The following is a 23812-nucleotide window of genomic DNA, read 5'->3' as shown; positions in this document are numbered from 1 at the left end:
ATGCTTAACGACTGAGCCACCCAGGCGCCCCTCTATCAGAGCTTTTACCAGGATAGACTTTTGGTGCCTTTGAGCTTTTCCAGGTTTTATCTGGCAGTTCCGCACAGCCTGCATAAAGTAGGAGGGCCGCTGGGGTGCCCATGGCATCTCCACCGTGTGCACAGTTTACACTCAAAAAAATGAGCCTGGTATAGAGGACCTCCAAGCACTTGTCGCCCAGCTTCAACAGTTGCTGTTTTGTGACCAGTCTGACTTCATCCAAACCTTCCGCTCTGAATCACTTTGCAGCACACAAGAGGTCAGATAACTTTATCTGTAAAGAATTCAGTATGGATTGCTAGAAGCTGAAGGCGTGCTCTTCCCTCCTTCCTTCCCTCCTTTCCCGCTTCGTGCTCCTGTTGTCACAGCTGAAGCAGTGAAGGACAGTCCCCGCACGTCACGGAGTACCAGTCCTCTGGCAGATTGCGCTGGTTGTCTTGTAAATATCTCTTTCTCCTGAGACTCCAGCTTCTTGTCAGCCTGCACCCCTTTGTTTGGCCCTACCTGCCCACCCCCTCCCACCCTCACCCCCCCCCCATTGTTAACCACCCTCTTTTCCTGCATAACACACAAACTCTTTGGACCATACCTGCATGAGTTTACTTTCAGAGGCAGCACGATTTGTATGATTACAAAGTGAAGATTATGTTTGCCTCAAAGCCCTTAACCTTGGCATTTTGTTTACATAGAGGACCAGACATCTGATAAGAAGGATTAAACTCCAGGAAATAATGAGGGCTCAGAGGGTGTAGAAAGATATATTTCTAACGGTTTTTTTTTAGAAGGATTTAAAGAAGAGCTTAAAACAAAAAGAACTTGGGGGCAAGCGAGGGCCTGAACACATGGTTAGGAAGATTCCCATGGCGAGAGCTGGGAGCGGTGGTTGCCTTGACAACATGGAACAGGCACTCAAAGTGACTCTCCAAGTCTTCTTTCAGGCCCTGACAGAGGTGAAGCGGTTTGTCTGGCAGAGGCAGAAAATTAACCTTTTTCCGGAGGTTTTCCTCTGGGCGGGAGGGAAAAGGGGTTATCTTTGCTGTAGCTGAAGTGAATTGGCAGCGCAGCCTTCAGCGCTTAGCTGCTCACAGGGAGGTTGGTGCTGGTGCACAAGGGTTGGTGCTCAGGGCTGTGGTCTTCTGCAGGTTGGGAACAACGTGTCCTCATGAATGCAGAGCACACGTGCCTCTGACCTCGTGCAGAGCTGTGCCGGTCCAATGGTTACATGTCCATGTTCATGGCTTCAACCAGGATAGCATTCTTGAATGCTTCAGCCCTAACTGAAGGAGGAGGTCCCCTGGGCCCCTCTGTGGATTTGGTTATTCAAGGAAGTAGTTAGTTTTATCCAGAGTCCTCCCCCACTGGTGGTCATGAGCTCGGTCAGGTCATCCCTGCCAAGGATGCACACTCTGGAATTACCCACTCCTCTCTGAGGCCTGGATTTTGATGATGGGTCTTGCCACTCACACGTGGTGGGCATCATCTGTTGCCTCTCTGAGCCTCAGCTTCTCTCCGAGGGAATGTTTCTTATGGTTATTGAAGAGATAACTCTTAGATCACTCTTTAAATGTCTTAGGAAATAAGAGTACAAAACCCTTCTCCTTCACAGCTCAATCAGGCCTCAAGGTCCATCTTGCACATCAGCCAGGTGCAACCTTTGACCGCATGGGTGCCTGTCGTTGTGTGGGGACAGTGGGCTTTAAGCGTGCTGGGAAGCAATATCTAGAAGATCTTGAGGATGAAGTTGTTACTCCATGAAAATAACAAGGATTATTTACATGTATACTTCCACCAGCGGTTCTTAAACTTCGTGAGCATCAGAATCACCAAGAGAGCTTGTTAAAGCACAGATTTCTGGGCCCCACTCTCAGAGTTTCTTGTACCACAGACCTGTGATTTTGTTTTTCTATTCAGAAAAAAAGGATCTTAGGAATGATTGTGCTCCCAAACCTTATCAGGTGGGAATCAAAATACAGGCCTATCCTCAATTATTTCTAGCGTAAGGTAGAGCATAACTGAATAATAAAAACAAATTTTGGGAAAAAGTTGACAGTGTTTTTGCAAATACAAGATTTATTTTAATAACTTCTTAAATTGTGAGATATTACACATATATAGGCTAGAGTATAAAACATGTTTGTATGGCAACCGCCTAGGTTGCAAAATAAAACTTCACCAGCACCCACAATCTCACTCTGGACTTTTCCGTTCACAACTTTGTCTCTCCCCACTGCAAGTAACCACTGTTTTGACATCGGTGATCATCACTGCCTTGTTTGCAATATAATTTTATCACAACATACGTTTTTTAAACAATCCCATAGATGGACTCACATAGTGTTTTTTTTTAATAGTAATCTCTATACCCAACATGGGGCTCAAACTCATGACCCCAAGATCAAGAGTCACATGATCTTCTGACTGAGCCAGCCAGGTGCCACTGGTATGTGTTCTTATGTGTCTAGCTTCTTTAACTGGACATTTTTTTTCTCCAACGATTTATAAAATGTTTTTGAACATTTATTTGCCTTCACCTGGATTCAACAATCATTTACATTTTGCCATATTTGCTTCATAACTTGCAGACACGGTGGTGCTTTGCTCCTAAGTGCTTCAGTTATTACTGTCTGAAGACTTAAGATGTCCTCCTACATAACCACAATACCATTTGACAACTAAAAAAAAATTAACAGTAGTTCCATGATATTATCTTATATGCAATCCATATGTGAATTTCCTGGTTGTTGCAAGAATGTTTTTCATAGCTATTTTTATCCTAGACACGTCCCCCATATTAGTTTTCTATTGCTACCATAAAAATGACCACAAGCTTAGCATCTTAAAAAACACAAACTCATTATCTCACAGTTTTAGTAAGCCAGAAATTTGGGTGGGCTTCACAGGATCCTCCATTTGGGGTCTTACAAGGCCAGCATCATGGCGTTGGCAGAGCTGTGTTCTTTGCTGCATGTTGAGAAGGAATCTGCTTCCTACCTCATTCGGGGTTTGGCTGAGTTTAGTTCCTTGGTGGTTGTAGGACCAGGTGCTAATGTCTTTGCTGGCTATCAGCTGGGGACCAGTGTTTGCTGCTTTGAGGCTGCCCACACTCCTCCTGTGTCCTCCATATGGCTTCTCCAACCCAGTGGTTGGGTCCCTCTCATGCTTCCAGTTCCTCTGACGTCCTCCTTTTGCTGTGTCTCTCTGACTCCAGCCAAAGAAAGGTATCTGCCCTTAACCAGCCTGTGTGATTGATTACGTTGGACTCACCTGCATAATGTAGGATAATCTCCCTATTTTAACTACCTCTGCAAAATTCTTTTAGCTACTAAACTAACATGTTCACACGTTCGAGGGATTTAGGGAGTGGATATTTTACTGACCACATCCCGATACCATAGGATACCCACAAATTAAGTCTCAGTAGATTTTAAAAGATAGATATCATACAAGGTATTTTTTGTGACTACAGTGGGCTGAAGAGGAAATTAAACAATACATTCTTAAACAACCAGTGACTTAAAGAAATTACGGGGACATTGGAAAATACTTTGAGACAAACGAACAAGGAAACACAACATACCAGTACTTCTGGGATGCAGCAGAAGCAGCACTATGGGGGACATGTGTAACTACATGGGCTAACATCAAAACACAAGAAAGATGTCAAGTCAACAGCCTAACTTCACAACTTAAGGAACCAGAAAAGGGAGAAAAAACTAAATCCAAAGCTAACACAAAGAGGGAAATAATAAAGATTAGAGCAGATATCAGTGAAATAGAGAATAGAAAAACAGCAGAGAAAACCAACAAGACCAAAAGTTGGGTCTTCAGGCTCGCTGTCTTTCTGCTGCCATCTTGGTTCTGCGTTCCCCTCACAAAATTCCTGGTGAAGCCATAGAAACCGTCCCTGCTACAGAGCAGGAGTTGCCACAGCCCCACGCTGAGACAGGGTCTGGAACAGAATCTGACAGTGATGAATCAGTACCAGAGCTTGAGGAACAGGATTCCACACAGGCAACCACACAACAGGCCCAGCTGGCAGTAGCTGCTGAAATCGATGAAGAACCAGTCAGTAAAGCAAAACAGAGCCGGAGTGAAAAGAAGGCACGGAAGGCTATGTCCAAACTGGGTCTTCGACAGGTTACAGGGGTTACAAGAGTCACTATCCGGAAATCTAAGAGTATCCTCTTTGTCATCACAAAACCAGATGTCTACAAGAGCCCAGCTTCAGATACCTACATAGTTTTTGGGGAAGCCAAGATCAAGGATTTATCTCAGCAAGTACAACTAGCAGCTGCTGAGAAATTCAAAGTTCAAGGTGAAGCTGTCTCAAACATTCAAGAAAACACACAGACTCCAACTGTACAAGAGGAGAGTGAAGAAGAAGAGGTTGATGAAACCGGTGTAGAAGTTAAGGACAGAATTGGTCATGTCACAAGAAAATGTGTCAAGAGCAAAGGCAGTCCGAGCCCTGAAGAACAACAGTGATGATATTGTAAATGCTATTATGGAATTAACAATGTAACCATCTGAAAACGAGGACTTTTTTTGGTGTTTCAAAAGAATAACTGCAGCTTGGTTTGAAATTTGTACTGTTTCTATCAATAAAGTTATGGCTTCTTGTTGGATGAAAAAAAAAAGTTGGGTCTTCAAAAAGATCAAGAAAATTGACAAACCGTTGCCTAGAATTGACTTAAGAAAGAAAAAGACTCCAATTACTAAAATAGGAGAATATAGATGAAATGGTTAAATTCCTAGAAACAAAATCTGCCAAAACCTGAATCACAAAGAACTAGGAAATCTGAATAGACCTGTGACTCTGAAGGAGATTGAATCAGTCATCAAGAATCTTCCAACAAAGAAAAGCCCTGGACTGGATGGCTTCACTGCTGCGTTCTGCCTGCATGACGTGCAGAAGGGGCCCAACCACAGGAGCTTTTGTCCTGATGGAACTGGAATGGGCCACTCTCCTGGCCAATTTATCATCCCAGAAGCTCATCAAATCCCGTTGTTCAAGAGTTTTTATGGAGCTTAATCTCCAGCTCCCCCCATCCCATCTCTTCCTTTCCAGAGGTTGGCAGGTGTGGCTGAAAGTCCTAGTCCTCCGTTTGTCTTTCTGCTGACCATGCCCATCCTGAGCCTATCTAGGGGCCCCGCCCTAAGTCACCTCAGGTATGCCCCAAAGGGGTCCTTTTGAATGACCAAAAAAACCCCTCCTATCAGGAAATTCTAAGGATTTTTGGAGCCTTGCGCCAATAATGAGGATGGAAATGTTATACACATATATTTCTTATTATATCATAGATTTCAATTCTTGAGGTTTGTTTCACAGCCCAGAATATGATCTGTCTTGGCATCTGTTTTGAGAATAATGTGGATTTGGCTGTTTGGGGGTAGAGTGTTCTATAAATGTCAATTAGGTTCTGTTGGGTGATGTTGAATGCTAACTCCTGTCTAGTTCTGTCATTCATTCTGAGGGAGATATTGAAGTCTTCAGCTGTAATTGTGGATTTTTCCATTCTCCTCTCAGTTGCTTCACATATTTTACAGTTCTGCTGTTTGGTGCATATACATTTAGGATTGCTGTGTCTTCTTGGTGATTTACCCTTTTATCATTATGTGATGTCCCTCTCTGTCACTGGTAATTTTCTTTGCTCTGAATTCTACTTTATGACATTTTACTTTGAAGTACATGAAATATAAATGAAATATACTGATAATATAGCCACTCTTCTTAGTCTGCTTTGTCTTACATTAATAAAGCCTTTCTTCCTTTCTTTTAATTTTTACATGGTATATCTTTTTTAATCCTTTTACTTTCAACCTACTTATATCATTATATTTGAAGGGAATTTTTTTTTAAACAGAATATAGTCGGTTCTTTTTTTAAAATCAGTTCTGCCAAACTCTGTCTTTTAATTGCTATATTTACATCATTTACATTTAATGTAATTATTGATGGGTTGTGGCTAAATTTTGACATTTTATTTTTTGGTTTCTTTTATTTTTTGTTTCTCTATTTTCTTTTTCTGCCTTCCTATGAATTACTTGAGTGTTTTTAGAGTTCCGTTTAGATTTATCTCTATACTTCCTTGTTTGCTTTGTTTGGTCGTATGTTGTATAGCTTCTTTAGTTGTTGCTTTAGGTATTACATTACATATATAATGTATCACAGTCCATTGGTATGGTCATTTTACCGGTTTGAAATGTAGAAACCTTACTTTACATTCCTTTATTCTTCTCCATTTGTGATATATTCAGAAAACTCAAGAGAAAGAAAGTCTATTGTATTTACCCATATTTTTGCTTCTTTGTTTTTTCTTCATCCCTGATGTTTCAAGATTCCCTTTTTTGGGGCATCTGGGTGGCTCAGTCTGTGGGCAGCTGACTCTTTTTTTTTTTTATGTTATGTTAGTCACCATACATTACATTATTAGTTTTTGATGTAGTGTTCCATGATTCATTGCTTGCGTATCACACCCAGTGCTCCATTCAATACGTGCCCTCCTTAATGCCCATCACTGGGCTATCCCATCCCCCCACCCCCCTCCCCTCTAGAACCCTCAGTTTGTTTCTCAGAGTCCATAGTCTCTCATGGTTCGTCTCCCCCTCCAATTTCCCCCCTTCATTTTTCCCTTCCTACTAGCTTCTTCTTCTTCTTCTTCCCTTTTTTTTTTAAACATATAATGTATTATTTGTTTCAGAGGCACAGGTCTGTGATTCATCAATCTTACACAATTCACAGTGCTCACCATAGCATATACCCTCCCCAATGTCTGTCACTCAGCCACCCCATCACTCCCACCCCCTACCACTCCAGCAACCCTCAGTTTGTTTCCTGAGATTAAGAATTCCTCATATCAGTGAGGTCATATGATACTTATCTTTCTCTGATTGACTTATTTTGCTTAGCATAATACTCTCTAGTTCTATCCCGTTGTTGCAAATGGCAAGATTTAGTGTTTTTTGATGGCTGCGTAATATTCCATTGTGTATATACACCACATCTTCTTTATCCATTCATCTGTTGATGGACATCTTGGCTCTTTCCATAGTTCGACTATTGTGGACATTGCTGCTATAAACATTGGGGTACGCATACCCCTTCGGATCACTACATTTGTTATCTTTGGGGTAAATACCCAGTTGTGGGCATCTGACTCTTGACCCCAGCTGAGGTCTTGATCTCAGGGTCATAATTTCAAGCCCCACATTGGGCTCCACAGTGGGCATGGAGCCTACTTAAAAAAAAAAAAATAGATTCCCTTTTTTTATCACTTTCTTTCTCTCTAAAGAACTTCCTTTAGCCCTTCCTTAAGTGTAGTTTTGCTCATGACAAATTCTCTTGATTTTTCTTATTCTGAGAATGTCTTGATTTCCCCTTCATTCTTAAAGGATAATTTCACTGGATATCCAATTTTGGGTTGACAGTTCTTTTCTTTAAGTACTTGAAAAATGTGACACTTCTTTTTGGCCTTTATGGCTTCAGATGAGAAATCTGCTGTCTTTTGAATTTTCTCCCTGTAGCTAATGCATTGTTTCTGTCTGGCTGCTTTCAAGGTTTTCTTCTTCATCTTTAGTTCTTAGACATTTGATTATGATTTGTTTTGGAGTGGATTTCTTTGGATTTATCTTGTTTGGAGTTTCAGTTTCTTGAATATGGAGGTTTATGTTTTTCCAAATTTGAGAATATTTTCACCAACATTTCCTAAAATACTTTTTCAGTTCCATTCTCTTTTTTTCTCTAATTTATGAAACTCCAGTGACTTGAATGTTAGGTCTTTTGTTATCACCCCACATGTCCCTGAGGCTTGCTTGCTTGCTTGCTTGCTTTATCTTTTGAGGCTCTATTCATTTTTCTCCAGTCTGTTTTCTCTCTTTTGTTCAGATTAGATAAATTATATTGTACTATCTTCAGGTTCACTCATTCTTTCCTCTGTCCCGTCCATTCTGCTGGTGAGCCTATCCTTTGAGATTTTTATTTCAGTTATTTTTCTAGTTCTAAAATTTCCATTTGGTTCTTCTTATAACTTCTCTTTCTTTGTAGAGATTTTCTGTTTTTTCATTTATTTCAAGTATGTTTATAATTTCCCATTGAAGCTTTTTTATAATGGGTGCTTTAAAATCCTTGTCAGATAATTTTGACAGTCTAGTCATTAAGGTGTTGGCGTATGTCAATTGTCTTTTCTGACTCAGTTTGAGATCTTCCTGGTTCTTGGTATGACTAATGATTTTTTTTATTGGAATATGGACATTTGGAGAATTCTTTTAAGACTCTGGATCTTATTTAAACCTTGTATATTATCAGGAATTCCCTGGTACTGCTCCAGTGGGTAAAAGGGGGGCATTGCCTCTATCTTCTATGTAGATGTGGAGGTCTAGGATCTCTAGGTAGCCATCATCAACACCCTGGGGGATGGAGGACCTCCTTTTACAGCTGGGCAGGGGTGGGAGCAGAGGCTCCCCACTAGGCCCCTGCTGATATTGCCCTGATTGGGAAAGGGGACATTGTTACTGTCCCCATGTGAATGCCACTGACACCATGGAGGGTTGGCCCTGTTACCACGGAGCAGGGACAGACTTCCTGACTCCTCTGACACTATCCTGTCAGGGAGAGGGACTTCATTACTGCTGGTTGTGGTAGAAGTCCAGATACCCCCTGTGGTCTCCACTGTCACCACCAAGCAGGAATGTTCTTTAATGCCCAGTAAGGGTAGCAGTCCTGGCTCTCCACTAACTTCCTTTGACACCACCCTGGTGCAGAGTTTGGGTTGCCTTGCTGTAGCCTCCCAAGGTTGTAAGTTTAGGCTCTCCACTAAGCCATTGCTGGCGGGGGTGGGCTGCCATTTTTTCTGTGGTGCTGGCCAGAGTAGGGCAGTTGTCTAGATTTTCTTTCTCGCTGGGCTGTCCCTTCTCTGGTATTCTGGCCCAAGAGAGCAAGCTTTTCTTTTTTCTTTCTTTCTTTTTTTAATTTTTAATTTTTAAAAAAATTTTGGTCTGTACTCCTTGACGTTTCTGGGTTACTGGCTTAGTTAGCTGCCAATCCTGGGACTTACGGGGGCATCAAGAAAATCCATGGAACGCACCACTGTGTCATTCCTCAGGTGCTAAGGTCTTCAACCGCTCTGCCTTCTCTTTTTCATTTTTCAGAGTCTTATGTTGGTTTTATATATGGAATATATATGGTTTTATATATGGAATTTTTAGTTGTACCTAGTGAAAAGAAAGGGAAAAGTACATCTATGACATCATCCCAGAAGAGGATGGCACGCATAGTTTTAAAAATCCCCCCACCTCCCGTGAGATTCTGATCTGTGCTTCCTTGCTCCTCGCCCTTCCCTTAAAAGTCATTGGACTGAAAGATATTCAAAATAATTTTCTATACTTTTTTCCAAGTTTAGAGTTTTATTTCTCGGTCTGTATCACATGTGACAGGTTTCAAGCTGTGACAGGTTTCCACTACTCATTGCTTATGGAGCTTGCAGGCGGCAGAACAGCTCATTTTGCACACTGCTGTCACTGTTTTGCATCCGTGGAATTGATGAATTGATATTTCCTCTTCCTCTGGATCCATGCCCGTGTCTAACAAATAGCCTTCAAGGGCGCCTGGGTGGCTCAGTCGTTAAGCATCTGCCTTCAGCTCAGGACGTGATCCCAGCGTCCTGGGATTGAGCCCCAAATCGGGCTCCCTGCTCTGTGGGGAGCCTGCTTCTCCCTCTCCCTCTGCTTGCTGTTCCCCCTGCTTGTGCTCTCTCGCTGTCTCTCTCTGTGTCAGATAAATAAATAAAATCTTTAAAAAACAAAACCAAAAAAAAACCCCAAATAGCCTTCATATTATTCAGGAGGCCTGGAGAACTCATGTCTCAGAATACCTTTCAGATGACCCTGTCCCGTGAACCCTGAAATTTTCAAAAACGCTGCAGATAAAATTAATGTTCTTTTGTTCCAGAAAAATGGAACAATTGTAGGAGAGCTGGGTTGGCTTGGATAGTTGAAATCCTGGCATCTGCCCAAGTAGACTGATAACAAATTGCAATTCAGACCCATTAGTCTCATCTGTTGTTTAATGGAGGGCTTTCTGTTCCCAACTGTCTAGTTAGAAAAGCTGTCTGTATTGTTAGACGGCCGTGACAAACCCCTTGTCAGCTGGCAAAGGACAATTACCAAGAAATTAAGCAAATTGTTGCTTCTCATCTGATTATGGATAGTTGTCAGAGTCTTGTGTAGTTTGGAGCAGGAGACAGCTTTCAGGTTCCCATAAAAATGATGGTGCCCGGAAAAGAATGGTCAAGAAAATAGCAAGAAGAAGAGCTCACCGATCAAGCTGATTTTAGTCCGGGAAGACAGTGTGGGCTGCCTTGAGAACTGTAAAGACCACGATTTCCCATCCATTAATCCTCATTCTCTAAATTGGCCTCAAGAGCACATCGAACATGAGCCTTTGAAATTACGTGAGAATTTAGCTGTAGCCCTAGATTTGAAAAACAAGGCCTGCAAGAATAAAACGCGTGCTGCAGAAAAGCACAGTGCCTAGCATTTGTCATTTTCAATTTTCATGAAATGCTCATTTTCAGTCTAAAGTTAGACCCGAGATGAAGGAACATAATTACATAAAAATGAGCTCTTGGACAAATGTTAGGTTCATGATTAATTAATTACCCTGATATTAACACCTGTTCCCTCAACTGCACAAAGGAGGAGAACAGGGAAGGTAGAGCAGGCTAGAGGCAGAAGCTTGGCAAAGGTGGAATTTAACAGATGGAAGGAAGAGGGATGCAAGGAAGTGGCCAGTGAGGCTGAGAAGCCTGGGCGGTGGGAGTCTTGGGGGATGATAGCCTGGGAGGGAGGAAGTGGTGGCCATGTGGTCTTGGCTGGGGACCCCTGTCCAGACCTATAGATGACCCCTGGCCTTTCCCTGTTGATGGGAAAGGTGCACATGAAGTGGAATGAAGCAGAACCTGGTGGCAGGGACAGGTGTGGGGCCCGTACTGCCCCAGGAGTTAGGGTGGTTGGTGGATTGCCTCTCTTTTCCCCTCCGTCAAATGGGAATAAGTAGGGCAGGGGTGAGGAGACAATTCAGAGAAACATCAGAGAAAGGAGGACAGACCATAAGATGGCCCACTATAGCTGGGCCTTAATCTTCTTAGTGATGGAGGAAGGGCCCTCTCTGTGCCTCCAACCCAGTGCTGATACGTAGCTGGTACCTAGTCAATGTCTGGAGTGATTCAGTGAGTGAACCAACAAACAGAACCTTGACTTGGGTGGAAAATCCATTCTTTCTGCTCTCTTGTACCACCATTTTCTATCACTGTAGCTAATTAGTGAGTCCCTTAGAATAAGGACTGGGTAGTAGATCCTCAGTGAATGTTTTTTCATTGGTGGATCAAATGGGGAAAAAACAGAATTCAGAACCAGCCTTATACCAGGGAGCTGAGAAACTGATCTCAATGGAATTTTTTTTTTTTTTTTGGAAAATTATCATTTGTTTTTGATGTAGAAGTTGCTAATGGAGGTAAACGTGGTTCTTTTTTTGCCTTTGGAAGTTTGGAGATTCTGCATACAGATGTCGTAGAGCTCTTAGTGTGGTATGAACTGGGGCAGTATTTCTCGTGTGAACCCATATTTGGCAAAATTTAGTACGAAGCTAGATTGTGGTTCTAAGAAGAAACATACCACTTTTTAAGAAAGCGTGTTATGTTTAAGAAATTAGCAAGAGCTCTGTCTCAAGGCTTTCTTTTTAAAAAAAAAAATAGTGACGGGCGCCTGGGTGGCTCAGTCATTAAGCGTCTGCCTTCAGCTCAGGTCATGATCCCAGGGTCCTGGGATCGAGCCCCGCATCGGGCTCCCTGCTCTGCGGGGAGCCTGCTTCTCCCTCTCCCAATCCCCCTGCTTGTGTTCCTGCTCTTGCTATCTCTCTCTCTGTCAAATAAATAAATAAAATCTTTAAAAAAATATATAGTGACACTTGAGTACCTGCATTTTGGTATATTTGTTGCTTTAATGAAGATTTATTGAATACCTCCTGTGCACCCATACTGAGCCAGAGAGTGTTGGAAAGATAAGCTGACCCTCTTCAGATAACCTTGATCCTCACAACATTTTCCAGATGAGGAAAGTGAGGCCCAGGGAGGTGAGCCATTTGTCCAGGGTCCCCAGCGAGTCCAGAGCAGACCCATGGACAGAGACCAGTGCTCAGAGCCCCGTCTTCAGCTTGCCAGCCCCTCCGTTGCTCTCCACCTGCCCTCAGACAGGGAAGATGGGAAGATGAACAAAACTTGGGGACTTAAATCACGGGGGCAAAAAGTCTGTGTTAGGTCCTAAAAGAGGGACATGGACTCGGCATTCTGCACCGAGTCAGGTGGGAGCATGGAGCACTGGGCCTCCCTGTCATTCATCCCGTGGCCTGGACAGCAGACCACTTGTCCCCCCACACTGTGGGGAGGGGAGCTTGGTGATTCTGGAATACCCTCAGGGCTCCACCTTCTCATCTTCATGCTGAACATTTGCCAATTGTATTACCTACATTTTCTCATTTAGTCCTTGCGTCCATCCCAGGATTTGGTCCAATTAGTGACCCCTTTTTACAAATGTAGTGGTTATCTCTTGCTGCATAACAAACTGTTCCCAAACTTAGTGGCTTTACAGAGTCAGCATGTGTGTCTTCACAGTTTCTGTGGGATAGGAATCCAGGCCTGGCACAGCTGGGTACCCCAGCACAGGGTCCCTCGTAAGGGTGTCACCAAGGCGGAAGTGTCGTCAAGAACTGTCAAACTGTAGGCTGATTCCAAGTAGTATTGGGTCACTATGAAATCAGGGAAGTTTAGAAAAACTGATTATAATTTTAAGAAAGTCACCCATGCTCAGTGTCATCCTTAGGCAACCCAGTATGTATTTATACGTTGCCTTCTTTTTTTCCTGATGCTCTTTTTATTTTTTCATTATATAATTAAAACCATAAAATATAGTCAGTTTTGTATCAAGTAGGTCATTAAACATTTATACAGTGTTTACATAAGTTAAGGGTATAGTATTTAAGCCATTTCATTCGATCTAGCTTTAGTGCACATTGTACAAATATTCAAATAGAAAGACAACTGTGTAAACTTTTGTCACACAGGTTTAAGTGTATGTGGTATGTGTTTGGTTCACACAGCTCTCCCTGCTTTGAAAACACCCGGCATGCCCGTCTTACAAAAGTCGAGGTGAGGGGCGCCTGGGGGGCTCAGTCATTAAGCATCTGCCTTCAGCTCGGGTTGTGATCCCAGGGTCCTGGGATTGAGCCCCACATCGGGCTCCCTGCTCAGCAGGAAGCCTGCTTCTCCCTCTCTCCCTCTCCCCTTGCTTGTGTTCCCTCTCTTGCTGTTTCTCTCTCTGTCAAATAAATAAATAAAATCTTTAAAAAAAAATAAAAGTCAAGGTGACTTTGAGAGGAGGAAATCATTTGTAGAGGTGCAGATCCTAAGTCACTCAGACCCATGTTTGGATCCTAATTGTGCCTCCCCCTAGCCAGGTGACCCTAAACAAGTTACTCCGAGGCTCCGTTCTCTGATCTGTAAAATGATGTTGTATTCATTCAACAGCCACTTACTTAACATCCATTGTACTAGGTAGTGTTCTAGGCACTCGGAATGTATCAGTGGGAGGAAAAAAGACAAAACCCTTTCTTTCACGGAGGAAGCTTGAAACCAGTACACTAGGCATGGGGGGGAGACAGAGGCAATAAACATAACAAATAAGTAATAATAAAGTACATTAGAAGGTCGTAAGTGCTATGGAAAGAAAAAAAAGTAGGAAAGGGTAAGAGCAGTCAGAGGATGGGGGGTGTAAATTGCAGTTTTAAACAGGGAGCTCAAGCCCACATTTGATAACCAGAGTAACTGACTCCCGGGATCATAATAAGAACTAAATGAGATGCTTCTAAAGGGCCAACACCGAGTGCAGCACTTGGTCAGTGCCTGGGAAGTGCTCATTATCGTTAGTCTACTGCTGTTGTTTTTGCTAAAAGCATATTCACCCCGGTGTTCCTTTCTGGAGCAGTGCCCCAGCTCCTTCCTTCTGCTTGATTTACCCAGACCTCCTGGGAGCATGTGTTTGAGTCAGTCCAGGTGCAGCTGGGCAAGCCAGGGTGTATTTCTCAAGGTGCCGTATCACTCCCCGATGTCCCTTTGAGTTGAGAGACCTGAGTTCCAAGGTCCCTTCTGCCCCCTCCCACCCTGCCCCCCGCCTGAGCTGGGCAGCCTTGGGCGCTGCCCCCTCCCCCCACCCCGGCCAAGTGCAGGTTCCTCGTGTGTTAAGCAGTGTGCACAGACAGGGCCTGCCCCCACAGAGCTGCTGTGGGGAGGGCGACGAGAGTAGGAGGGAAGAGCAGTGTGGGAGCCCAGAGCCGCGGAGAGACGTGTCCCGTCACCTGCTAAGGAGGACTGGAGGCCAGGGCTGTGCTGCGCCATCTGCCTTCACTTTCTCTGCACCCCCCTCCTGCCCAGGGTCCCCCTTAGGGGCATCCAACTGAGGATTTAGACATCTTTCTCCTTACCCTCTTCCCCTGAAGCCTAAGGGGAGGGCCAGGCCACCGTCGTCGGTTTTCTGCAGCCTCCCCTCCAGGAAGCATTTCTCCTCGGGACAGAGAAACGAGCTGTCGGAGAGTCTGGCGTTTTTTGTAAGCAGCTGACCACAGAGCATAGGTAGTTACCCGGTCAGGGTGCTGTGTGTGTTGTTAGAGAGGTGGGTTTCAAGTGGTTCTTTCTTATTGTTTCCTGACTGCGTTTTGTCTGGGGAAGACAGGGAGGGTGAGGACTCCCTGTGAGAAGGGAGTGAGTCTGTGCTGGGCGGGACAGGGATCCAGGCCACCTGTCAGCGCGGGGTGCTGGGGACCTTGTTAGAAATCACGTATCGGGGCGCCTGGGTGGCTCAGTTGGTTAAGCGACTGCCTTCAGCTCAGGTCATGATCCCAGGGTCCTGGGATCGAGCCCCGCATCGGGCTCCCTGCTCCGCGGGAAGCCTGCTTCTCCCTCTGACCCTCCCCCTGCTTGTGTTCCCTCTCTCCTTGTCTCTCTCTCTGTCAATTAAATAAATAAATAAAATCTTTAAAAAAAAAAAAGAAATCACATATCGACTCAGCTGGGCTCTGGGCTCCTGTCGAAGCCCAATTGAGTTCTGTGAAGACACAAGGGCAGGACCGGATCCTGCTGCTGATGCAGTATTTGGGAGAGAGGTGTATTTGGGGGAACCTCTTTGCAGTGGTTCTCAACCCTGCCTGCTCGTGACATTTCCGGGGGTGGGGTGAGACCCAGGCACCAGGAACTTCTACAGCTCCGCTCCAAGGTGCCACCAAGTTTGAGAGCCAGTGCTAAGTTTAGAGGACTTAGTGTGGGGGTGGCTGTTAATGTCCCATTCCGGCAGATTTTCTCCCTCTTCCTTCTTCCAACACAGCAGGTGCACAAAGCTGTGGACTGGAACCTTGAACCAGCCCCAGTGAGGAACATCTGATGCAGCCTGGATTTTTTTTTTTTTTTGTCTTCAGTTGCACAATATGAATCCTGAGGTCTGCTTCTGTGTCCTTTGAGCTATGCTGTGTTTTCAGAGCCCCTTCCCTTTAGGATTGGAGAACCTGAGATGAAATAAAAGACAAGGTCATTACCATATGTTTCCTTTGGATCCGATGCAATAAGGAACAGATGACAAAAATGCACGGTACAGAAGATCAGTTTTAAAAAAGGGACTCGATTTGCTTGATAGCATCTGACTTACACACTTAAAAATAGTTAAATTCTCAATTGTATATTGTTCATGATAAAGAATATAGACATAATCAGTGAATACGTAACTATCTTTAACTTTTTATCATTTAGGTTTTCTTAAGTTTCAAACTATATCAGAGACTCCAAAATTGAATTTTTTGATCTAGCCCTTTTGTGTAAAATTGATACCTCACACCAAAGAGTTTTAACTATGATCTTGCAGAATCCACTACTTGGTAAGAATTGAGAATAAAGTTAGAAGCGTTCTTTGCTAAAAATAAATAAATAAATAAATAAATAAAAAAGGGACTCGAGCACCTTTGTCCTCTATTTCCAGGCTTCATTGTTTTGAAGGCAGGAGGCTCACAGTGAGACCGGGGAGAGGTGGCTGATGCCTTGCCACTGGAAATGGCGATTGCTCACCTTTCTTACCGTATTTATCTCCCAGTGTATGGGGCTGCTGAATGGCTGACTTAATAAACACGGAGCCTCAGGTTGTTGTTTTATTGTGTTTAATCCTGATAGCGAACCCCACTGTGGTGAGGCTGTAAGGCAAATTAAATGCATGATGGCTTTGAGTGATGTTAGCTGTTCTGTGATCTGGGACCAGTCTCTGTCAGAGATGCCAGGGAACCAAGGAACAAAGACCCAAGTCAATCCTGCCAGAGCAGAGAGGTGTTGGGGAGGTGACTTACCTGGCTCTCCCTGCCTGGGTATACGTGTGTGTGTGTGTGCACCAGAGGTGACGGACAGAACGGCCTTGTATGGAGGTCTCCCTCCAGATCATGTATTTGGTCCTTCCGTCATAAACACCATCTCTTTGTAGTGAGAAGGCCAGTATTTGGGAAGGGATAGTGATGCTAAGTGACCATGAGTTAGGTCCTTTGCTCTCCCTTTTGCCTTGTCCCAGTGGTCTGCCTCTGAGTGTGTGACAAGGAAGCCGGCCTGACTGCTCCGTGACACACTGTGGGCCCAGCCAAGGGAAGTAGCCCGGCGATCCCTCCTACGTGGCCGTACAGGCTCTGTATACATTATTGCATTTGTCCTTACGACACCCGCTCAGATGGGCTTCATTACCCCAGTTTTCTAGACGGAGGACACTTGGCTAGGGCCACAAAGCTAATGATGATATTAGGACTTGAACCCGAGTCAGTCAACCCCAACGTGGAATGTCTTTCCTGTAGATCACACTCTCTCCAAGTCTTCGTGGACTGAGGAGCGTGAGCCTGAGGAGGCCTCAGTGAGGTACCCAGAAGGTGACTGACTGCCCCTGTTCTTCCTTCACAGACCAAATGCTGTTTCATGTCAGGGACAGTAAAGTTGGCTCAGCCTCCTTAGGCTTCATCATGGCCCGATCGGTGTGCTGTGGGAACCCCTAGCAAGGCCGGCTCAGTTATGAACTTGAGCGGTCAGTGAGGTATGAATGGCAGATCTCAAAGGATGACATGTTGAGCCTCACTTGTGTTCTGAGGGAGCTCACCTTCTGTGTTGGGCTCCGTGTTTGGCTGTGAGTGTGCAAAATATTTTTCATGCTAAAAACCTGGCATTGTAAAATGTAGAATTGCAGTGCGGAGGAATGATGCTAGTTGAGATCCCAGATTCATAAATTCAGCCTCTTGACAGCTAGGTTGTGCTTTCTGGAGTTCAGGGGGATATAAAAGTCGACACCTTTATATAGATCTATGTGGCGTTCGGCTGAATTGCTGTTGCTTTTGGAGCGATAACTTCGAATTGCTTGGTTTTGTTTTAAAAACCAGTCTATAGCAACGTGGGTGTTGGCTTATTTGGAAAGCAGGGGAATGAAGAGGGATTTGGAAGACAGTGCACATCCTTCGCTTGACTTCTCTGGTGGTCTCGTGGAGGGGTCTCACCAGGTTGGCACTACCCCACAGCTTGTGGTCAGCCGTGGGCAACAGAGCCACGGACACAGGGCTCCACCTTGGGGTCACCAGCAGGGCTGGGCCTGGCAGGGGCCGGATTCCAACGGACGCTGTTTAAACTCTGATTTGTTCAACAGCTCTCTCGTGCGAGGGGGATGACCTGATGTGGCATCAGAAAAACTCATATGCTTCTCTGACTTCAAAATAGGAAAAATTTATTACATGAAGGTATCATGTGAGATTCTCCAAGTCAGACAATGACTTGTAGGCATATGACACGATTGAAAATTTAGGTAGTAAAATCGATCTCCCATTTCCCAGTAGCACTTTGTGTGCAGAACAGAGTTCCAGGATTGCAGCTGCAACACCGCCAGGCTTGACAAGCCTCCCCTCCAGTTGGTCTCGGAGTTGGTAGAAGGGTGAGGAGGTTGCGTCTCCTAGCATTTCTGTGTAACCCTGCAAGACGTCCCCAGCAGAGATGCCATCACACCAGCTGGAGAAGGAATTCTAAGTTAACTTACTTGGGTCCACTTGTGTGGTATTTTATGGAACGCCTTCCAGAGAGTTGTTCTGTTCGCTCTCCCTTTATCTGCCTGCAGTCACAGACTCAAAAACTAAAAAGATCAAAACCAGGGCGCCTGGGTGGCTCGGTCGGTTAAACGTCGGCCTTTGGCTCAGGTCATGATCCTGAGGTCCTGGAATCGAGTCCCGCCTCTCCCTCTCCCGCTCCCCCAGCTTGTGTTCTCTCTTGATCTCTCTCTCTCCGACAGATAAAAATCTTTAAAAAAATAAATAAAGAGATCAAAACCCTTCAAGCAGGGTTTCTCCCCCTTGCTACTAGTGACATTTGGGGCAAATAGTTTTTTGTTCTAGGGGCTGTCTTGTGCATCGTAGGGTAGCACCACCACTATGTAGTGACAGAGATGTCTCCGCGCATTACCAGATGCCCCTGGGGAGAGGATGTTCTGCGTTGAGAACCCTTTTCTTAGGGAAAGGAAGGAAGAAGGACCGTTAACATCTTTGTGTGTGCAGCCCCCCCCCCCAACCAAGACCTTTGTCCACAGGGCTGGGTTTTGAGTAAATCGTTCCCCAGACATGGAATTTCTAGCCACTTGACAAAAGTTAAGACTTTTAAGCAGTTTAATTTCAGAAAGATGTCTTTGATGATTGGACTGAGATGAGGCATTAGAAGACCAGAAATAGCTCTTTTGGTTTTTGGGAGTTTTTCAAAGTTAGCAAATCAAGAGAGGTTCCAGAAGGGTTCTATGACTTTTTCGGGAAATGCATTTCTGAGCAGGGTCGATCTCGGACCACGTTTATGGTTCTTATGGGACTGGCTCCTGTCTGCTCTGGCATCTCTTCACGGGTAGAGTGGACAGTACTGAAGGTGCTGGCTGGGCCCTGTGTGCAGCAGATGCGAGGAAAGGGGCAGCGGCATCCCCTGCCTCCTCTGGGCAGGCCGCTCAGGCACGGCAGCCTGGGGGCAGGTGAATGAACGTACATTGAAATCAAACTGTCAGGAGTGGATAATGGTCCTTGGAGCAGTGGTTTTCAAACGGTGCTCTGTTAAAGCAGCTGATATTACTCTTTCTTCAAACAATACGTGCAGAAACCCAATATAAAGAAAACGGGTCAGAGCCAAGTTTGAGGCCAGGGTGCAAGAAGGAGACCCACAGTCCCCCCATCCCTCACCTCATCTCGCCTCGCCTCACCTCACCTCGCCTCGCCTCGCCTCGCCTCGCCTCGCCTCACTTCCAGGGAGAAGGCACTTTGCATTATCCATCTGACTGAAAGTAGGCTAATGCTTGGTTGGGTAACGATCTTTTGCTTTTTCTTTTTTTCCTGACTGGATCTAGCATTGTTTTTTTCTATTTTAGGTTAAAGTGGTTTTCAAAACCATAATCCAAGATGGATATAATCTGTTCCATTGCTGTTTAATTTTTCTCTCAATACAGAGGCAGATTCAGGGGCTGAGAACATACACACGTACATACATATATATATATGTTCATTTGAAATATTTTGATATTCTCTTATGAAAAACTTAAATATATAGAAAAATAGAGAAAAGAGAACTCCCCCCGCCCCCCCCCCCCCCCCGCCCCATGTAACCTACTCTGGGTTTTGTTAGAAAATGGGAGTTCTTAAGTGGCCTCTCTGGGAAACTGGGGAAAATGATTTAGTTCTGTGCTTTGCCTGCAAGGGCTGGGGGTGGGCAGGTAGCCGGTAGAGAAAAGATAAGGAAATCTCAGAAGGTGAATTTGAAGGTTTGGGGGAACCAAGCCCGCCCATTGTGTGGTGGTCCCATTCTTGAGCTGGCAAAGTGCTTGGTGCATGACGCCCCTGCAGACCTGGGGTCCTGAGCCCTCGGGAGCTGTGTCGTGCGCCTCACTGCTCTGGCATTGCGTGGGTCCAGCCCGCTGGGGGACCAGCTCCCATGGGAGCCAGGCTGTTAGACTGGCGGGTTATTCACTACCTGCCTTGCAACAGGAGGAGGAGAGCCAGGGATCAGAGTTGAATTCCTTGTTTTCTCGGAGTTTACTCTGCTGTTTTTACAAAATAGCGCCTAAAAGAATGCAAGAATCTTGTGTAAGAAAAATAGCCCATTGGGGGCCCCAGTTTACCTGACACCTTGCCCAGTTCCTCTCCCACTTGCCCTCGCATCCTGGGCTTTCAGCTCTCTCTTCATTCATTCATCTGCAGAAAGACTGGGTTGTTTGCACTTTTGACAGAAGTACGCCTTATATCCATAGTCCATTCCACATGGAACCATTTAGAATGATCCGTGCCCTATGTTCATTTCTATGTTAGCTGTTTTTTGAAGTTAAGGACCGCCCGAAAAGAAACAGTGTGACAGTGTAGAGGTTTTATGCTTACTTGACTTTGCCAACATGGAGATTGGCTAATCAGTAACTTCTTTGTAAAGATTCTACAGTAAATGTGTTTTCAGGACAGAAAACAAACTTTCAGAACCTTAGATTTAGGCTTGGAAATACAAGCCAGGTGATTTCTCACTAAGTTTAATTTTTAATAATGATTTTAACGGGTCTTCCTCACCAGGCAATAGCCTCATTCATCTAATGGAATAAATGGAATATAAATAAGTCTAAAGAGCTTACAGGGCCCAGTTCTATGGAGAAACACAAGATTTGTTTTCAAGTGAGCATGCTACTGAAGTAGGCAAATATTCCTCTTGAATTTGTGATTGCTTTCAAAATGAACTACGTTTGTGAATTAGCGTCACGATCCCCAAAATACACACTGACAAAAATGGTAATGCCCAATTTCATACAGTGTCATTCACCTGTTACTTGCATGGCCCGGGGGAGAGGTGTGCAGAAGACGTTGAGTTTCTTTTCATTAAACTGACCCCGGGAAAGGTAGGGGTGGCATTTCAGTAATAGCTTTCTTCCCAGAATGAATTGCTTCTTCCCTCACTTTACGATCGGCAGAAGATATATGTGGGTTGGTATATATTTTTGCAGTGTGATTGCTTTTTTAAAATTGAATCCCAAGGCCAGTGCAAACGTTGGTGGTGGGGTGAGGGGGAATGTTTACAGTGGCCCATGAGTAATTTTTTCCCCCTTCTTTGGCAGGAAATAACTACATGTTTACCAGATTACTACAGATGGACTCAGTACCTCTTTATTAAGCTCTATGAAGCTGGGCTGGCCTATCAAAAGGAGGTAAGTTGAAGTGAGCTACAGTGTACAATTTTTGTAAATCTCAGTCTTATTAGAGAGTACATCATGGTTAACGAAGCTACGAACCCTACACAGAAGCACTGGAAATGAACCCTACCTCAAGTTCATGAATTCAATCATGGCAGACCCAGAAAGTATCTACTGCCTGGCTGAGTTTGGTGCCTCTAAGACAGGCCTGGGGCTTTTGTCAGCCTTGAGTTCCACCACAAAGTGTCTGGTGCCCATCATGACATTAAGGAGGGAGCATAGGAAGAGAGAAAGTTTCTTCAGTCCCAGCTCAGCTACCTCTCTCAGCCTGGGTAGCTTAACTCCAGGAATTGCGGTTTCTCACCTGCTATATGGGGTGGTAGCATCTCCCTTGCATGGCTTGGGGAAGATTCAAGGTGCTATTTAAAGAACAGCTCTTATAGGGGTGCCTGGGTGGCTCAGTCAGTTAAGCTCAGTCGGTTAAACGTCTGCCTTCAGCTCAGGTCATGATCTCAGGGTCCTGGGATCGAGCCCTACGTTGGGCTCCCTGCTCAGCGGGGAGTTTGCTTCTCCCTTTACCCCTCCCCGCCCCCTGCTTGTTCTTTCTCTCTCTCTCTCTCAAATAAATAAACAAAATCTTTAAAAGAAAATTATAATCAGTATGGAGACAAATGCAGAAGGCTCGATTTCAATTTCAGAATAAAACTAAAATGTCATAAACCTTGACAAAATAAAAATCGTATGGCTGACCAAAATCAGGAGGTGAAATTGGGGAAGAAAAGTAGAAGCAAGTGTGAGTTGATCCCTTTATTTTTCATAACAAGGAGGCAGAGATGAAGAACTAGAGGTGTACATCTGTTTTGTTTTAATAGTTAGAAAGGTAGCTATTACAGGTCAAGGTAACAAAGACCCCAAAAACTAGCAGAGGGTGGAAGGAAGGCTGTATGATCATGCTGACTATCTCATATTTCACGGCAGAGGGTCAGTAAAACTGGCTAAAGGTAATATGCCAAAATCGAAGTGTAATTTTACTAAAGTTACAATGGTAAACACGAGAAGAACTAACGGACAGAAGCTGCTCAAAGTGGGGGCATATTTTGATAACCATTCCAGATTATTCATGAATGTTCTTTTTTGATACTACACCAAAACTCAGCAAGTGGTGGTTTCTTCAGAGTTAGTTGCAGTGTTAAATCTGAAATATCAATTAACTTTTATACTCTGCTACATTAAAATGCATTGGTTTGTCTTGCACTTTGAATGGATTTTTCCCCCCTGTGCATCATCTTGTAACTTCATGCATCGGTCACTTGGAAAATCTGGTCTAGTGAGGTATGCAGATCTTCCAAATGTTGCCATATTTCATCTCAGAACACCACTGGAAGAGTTTTTAAGTGGTGGGAAGCTGTGAAGTTCATGGTGGGCGGATGCAAGTTTTCTAAAATTCTGATTTTTTTTTTTCACTTAGAAGTTCAAATTTTATCATTGGCAACAGAAACCATCAGTTGTTTTCCTCAGAGCAGTGGGCTCACTTTGTTTATTTTTTCGAGCATGTTTGCCAGGCTCCTGAGTCTCAATCACCATAGTTTATCATCAGTCATTCTTTCTCATAAAAACATAGTTACATGAAAAAAAAAATACTGGCTAATCCTGCTCACCACTCGAACAGTCGTGTTTGTGCTTTTTCTCGAGACGACTGTCCCAACTCCGCTGTGTGGCAGCACTTAGGCCTACGTCCCATTTCCTCACAGAAAATATGACGAGGATGTGTGCTCAAGTGTTAAGATTTAAGAACACGAATCCATTTTGCTGCCTCGTCAAGCACATTATCGGTGAAGCTGACTTTTTTTTCCCCTGTCTCCTGGGAGTGCACGGTGGTAAAGAAAACAGTGACCCCTCGTAGAGTTCATTGCCGCCACCTTGCTTCATGCTGAGGGCTGACAGTCTCACTCACCGTCACTTCCCCACCCTCGGTGTAGATGTAAACACAGAGAGAAAAGCAAACAGCATCTTATTATTATAATGAAGAGTTTTGACCTGCAGACCCCTTGAAAGGGCCTCAGGGACCCCCAGAGGTCACACTTTGAGAACCACTGTCCAAAGTCAACAACCCTTACCCCTGTTCCCGTCTTTAAATTAAGAATATTAAAATGTTGATTATTTAAAAATACGTTGTTGTTGAATTGAAGACTTGAGTCCCCATTAGCATTTGGGATGAATTTTGTGGAACTGGATCATACTGTCTTGGGTCAGTTTAATTTCTTAAAACACCACAACTGTTCCTGGGCCCAGAGCCCCCTCAGGTGGGGAATGGTGAGAGACAAGAATACCTGTCCAGAGTTCCTGCCCACAGCATGTCTTTTTGCATTGTTAAAGCATAGTTTACAAAAGTTACAAACCTGGTTCCCACCTAAATACAAAATGAACATGCATCAGAGAGTTTATCCAACTCATTAATTAGTGAGGAAACCAGTCGTATGTTAAGACT

The 23812-nt window shown here is 44.3% G+C and overlaps 1 protein-coding gene and 1 pseudogene across 3 annotated transcripts in view; both read left to right on the top strand.

The window, feature by feature from the left end:
• The window catches only part of LARS2 (leucyl-tRNA synthetase 2, mitochondrial), a 146335-nt gene that overhangs the window by 32424 nt on the left and 90099 nt on the right, over positions 1 to 23812 (top strand). For all 3 annotated transcript variants that reach the window (XR_003606684.2, XR_003606682.2, XM_028087167.2), the window contains exon 6: positions 21250 to 21339. Coding sequence is in view for 1 of the 3 variants with exons in the window: in XM_028087167.2 (XP_027942968.1) it covers positions 21250 to 21339 (90 nt within the window). In the remaining 2 variants the exon portion in view is untranslated. The remainder of the gene's footprint in view (positions 1 to 21249; positions 21340 to 23812) is intronic.
• On the top strand, positions 936 to 4631 carry LOC114196452 (nascent polypeptide-associated complex subunit alpha pseudogene; annotated as a pseudogene).

This window comes from Eumetopias jubatus, unplaced genomic scaffold, assembly GCF_037043125.1.
Source record: "Eumetopias jubatus isolate StellerSeaLion01/CBP00866 unplaced genomic scaffold, mEumJub1_p1.0 scaffold_1, whole genome shotgun sequence".
NCBI lineage: Eukaryota > Metazoa > Chordata > Mammalia > Carnivora > Otariidae > Eumetopias > Eumetopias jubatus.
This window is presented reverse-complemented; position numbering and strand designations above follow the sequence as displayed.